At 40.1% G+C, this 2,964-nt stretch overlaps 1 protein-coding gene across 1 annotated transcript in view; it reads left to right on the top strand.

The window, feature by feature from the left end:
- lcmt1 (leucine carboxyl methyltransferase 1) overlaps positions 1 to 608 on the top strand; it is a 6,918-nt gene extending 6,310 nt beyond the window's left edge. Inside the window, exons 10-11 of the mRNA XM_037690729.1 lie at positions 152 to 249; positions 423 to 608. Of these exons, the coding sequence (XP_037546657.1) occupies positions 152 to 249; positions 423 to 445 (121 nt within the window). The 3' untranslated portion in view covers positions 446 to 608. The remainder of the gene's footprint in view (positions 1 to 151; positions 250 to 422) is intronic.
- Positions 609 to 2,964: the final 2,356 nt, after the last annotated feature.

Genomic DNA, 2,964 nt, shown 5'->3' with positions numbered 1-2,964 from the left:
TATATATATATATATATATATTAAAAAAGGAACTGCTTGTTTCAATAGTTGCGTAAATTCTTCAGATTCATCCGTTTTAACTAGACTGTAAAACAATATACCTATATATATAAAAAATTGCTGTATATAAGATTTTTTTTTTCTTTTTCAGAATTGAGCATTTGGAGTTCCTCGACGAGAGGGAGCTGCTCCAGCAGCTTCTCCAACACTACTGCATCTGCTGGGCCTCCAAGGACAAACTCAGCCTGGGTAATATTCCACACTCCAGCTGCAGCTCACATTTATTTTCTGACATTCTGATGCTACGGTGACTCCTCTTCACAAGTTATTTATTTTGTGCCACTCATATGTGACGAACCGACCTTACAGCCATCACATCACTGCAGTCGTTAACGAGAACAAACCATGTTCTGTTTCTTCAGGGCTGTCCCATTTGGCATTTTGAGTGTGACATTTTGAACCGTGAGTTCACCAAAATCAACAGGAAGTGAAGATCTGAGAGAGGAGACACCAGAGGAAAAAAGAAACCGCATCATGACGATTTAATTTCTTGTATTATGTCCAAATCGTCTCATCTATGGAAATTAAAGAATGACGTTTGAAAACAATGAGATGTCATGCATTTCATAAGAATCAGAAGAATAAGCATAATAATAATATTATCATTGTACCGAGATACAGCGAGAATTCATACAGTCGTCTGAAAGATGGGCGCTTCAAAGCATCAGAGCGTCTCCTCCAGGTGAACACAGCGATTCCACGGAGGTGGACAGTCCTTAGTTAAAAGTAACGGGCTGCTCACTGAAGCTGAGACCGGCTCTGTTGAAGACGAAGTCCCCCACAGCCAACTCGGTTCGGTTCTGGTCCAGTTCGGGGGTCACAGGTACACTTCCCCCACACCAATGAAGACACCACGAGGCCAGTCCAGCAGAAAACCAGCGAAATACCACCTGGCGATTCTTGTCGGAACCAGGTAGAACCACAAAGGTCTCATTTACAAGAGAGACCTGATTTACCTGGTTTACACCATGATGATGATGATGATGATGCAGGTCAGTGCTGTCAAAATGAACATGATGAATTATGATGGTCAAGCTGATTTGAAATTAAATGAGTAAGGTGCATTATAAAGTCAAATGCTAGATGACCACGACTGCATCGTGTTGCTTTAGTGAGTTCATCTCTGCAACTGGACAGAAACCAGGTCAAACTGGAAATCCATCCACTGAGACCACATATCACAAGTCAGATAAATAAACTCCATATTTAATTAAAGGTACTTTTTGTAAAGTATAAAGTCAAACATTAAACCATCTTATCCTGAACTGCTTCAAATGGTTCGATCGAAAGCGTTTACTCCAGATGTATATTTTCTTCAGCTGCTCTCTTCTTCAGGGGTCGCCACAGCGAGCGAACTCGCACAAAGAGTGGACGGTTGTTTTAACGCCGGATGTCCTTCCTGACACAGCCACAGAACATGGAGCTACCACAGCCCTCCGTGTGGAGCAGGGGGCTGCCATAGGGCACCCAAGGGAGCTAATTTGAGGTTATGGACCTTGTTCAAAGACAACAGAGTGGGACAAATGAGGACGAAGGCAGAAGTAGATGCTTTCCCACACTTTTTGATGTTATGATCATGGGATTTGAACCGGCAATCTCCCAATCACAGGCTTAAATTCTCTAACCACTGCCCCCTGATTCCAGATATATTTAAATGTAATACTGAAATGCTGATATGCACTCAATGTAAGCAAAGCATTGACTGAACCTGCAGACAAACCACACTGAAGCTTGAGGTGAAGGTCGACCTCCAAGAGGTGAGCTGAAGTCGACCAAATGTCGGGGATCAAGCAAGGAGCACCTTAAAAACACAAGTCTGCGTTGAAACAGCTTTCTAAAAACAAATTTGACCAATTTTCAGTCACTTCGGCTGTTTCAAACACACATAGTAGTTGGTATCTGGACACAAACGTAAGTTTAAAGTTTTAAATTAAAGAGGCATCAACAATGAAATGAAGAAAAAAAAAAGTTTAAGTTTCTCACGTTATAGTTTTTGTCCGGTCTTCATGACTTTGCCATAAGCTCTGGTGTAGAAGACGTCATCCTAACGAGTAAGAAGAACACTAATAACACTGTTAGCTCCTGATGTTGCACAGATGTTATCATTTCCATTTCATATGACACAAGAGCTGTTAATTATCATGGAGAAGCTCCTGAACAAGTCCGCTCCACCTCCACAAACATGTTTACACTTAAATCTCAGTCATTCAGAAGTTTATTCTGTATTGTCCTTTTGGACTCGTGGTTCTTAAGAGACATGGTTCAGAGGGTTATGGACTTATTTAAGCACTTTGTTAACAGTTCCTGTTTTAAATGTGCTATAAAAATAAATCTAACTTGACTTATTTACAACCTAATTATTAGCTGTAATGTGTTTGTGGTGCATGTGCAGATAGCACAGGGAGGCTCTAGATTGGGCTGTTCTGCCCCTCATCGTGCTGTTTGTCCTGCGTCTGATGGACAGGCGTCTCCTTTTATAACATCATGAGGGCCACAGAGCGTAAAGTCCAGCCTGTTTGTTGGATGGGAACACAGTTTAACCACACTGACTGAGGGATGGAGCTACTGCTGCAGATGGTTGGACAGATCAAGACTTCATTCGAAACAACAGAAGTCTGAATGCAGACATAAAAGAAAGAAAAGAAAACTGACTGCAAGTGTAAAATTTAAAAGTAAATTTAGTTCTGGATCAAAAAGTTGGTCTGTAAAAACATATTTGACATGAAGACTGGTGGCAGCTAAAATGTCAATATGGAAAATAAATATATTTATCTTCCTTTACTAAATGATCATTTTTACCAAAAAAAAAAAAAAATCCAAGTCAAAGGATGATTATTATTATATTATTATGATTGTGAATCTTTCACCCAGAATTCTTAATTCTTTTTTTAAACAGTTGTTTTT

This window comes from Nematolebias whitei, chromosome 17 (assembly GCF_014905685.2).
Source record: "Nematolebias whitei isolate Nwh7 chromosome 17, NemWhi1, whole genome shotgun sequence".
Classification (NCBI taxonomy): Eukaryota; Metazoa; Chordata; class Actinopteri; order Cyprinodontiformes; family Rivulidae; genus Nematolebias; species Nematolebias whitei.
This window is presented reverse-complemented; position numbering and strand designations above follow the sequence as displayed.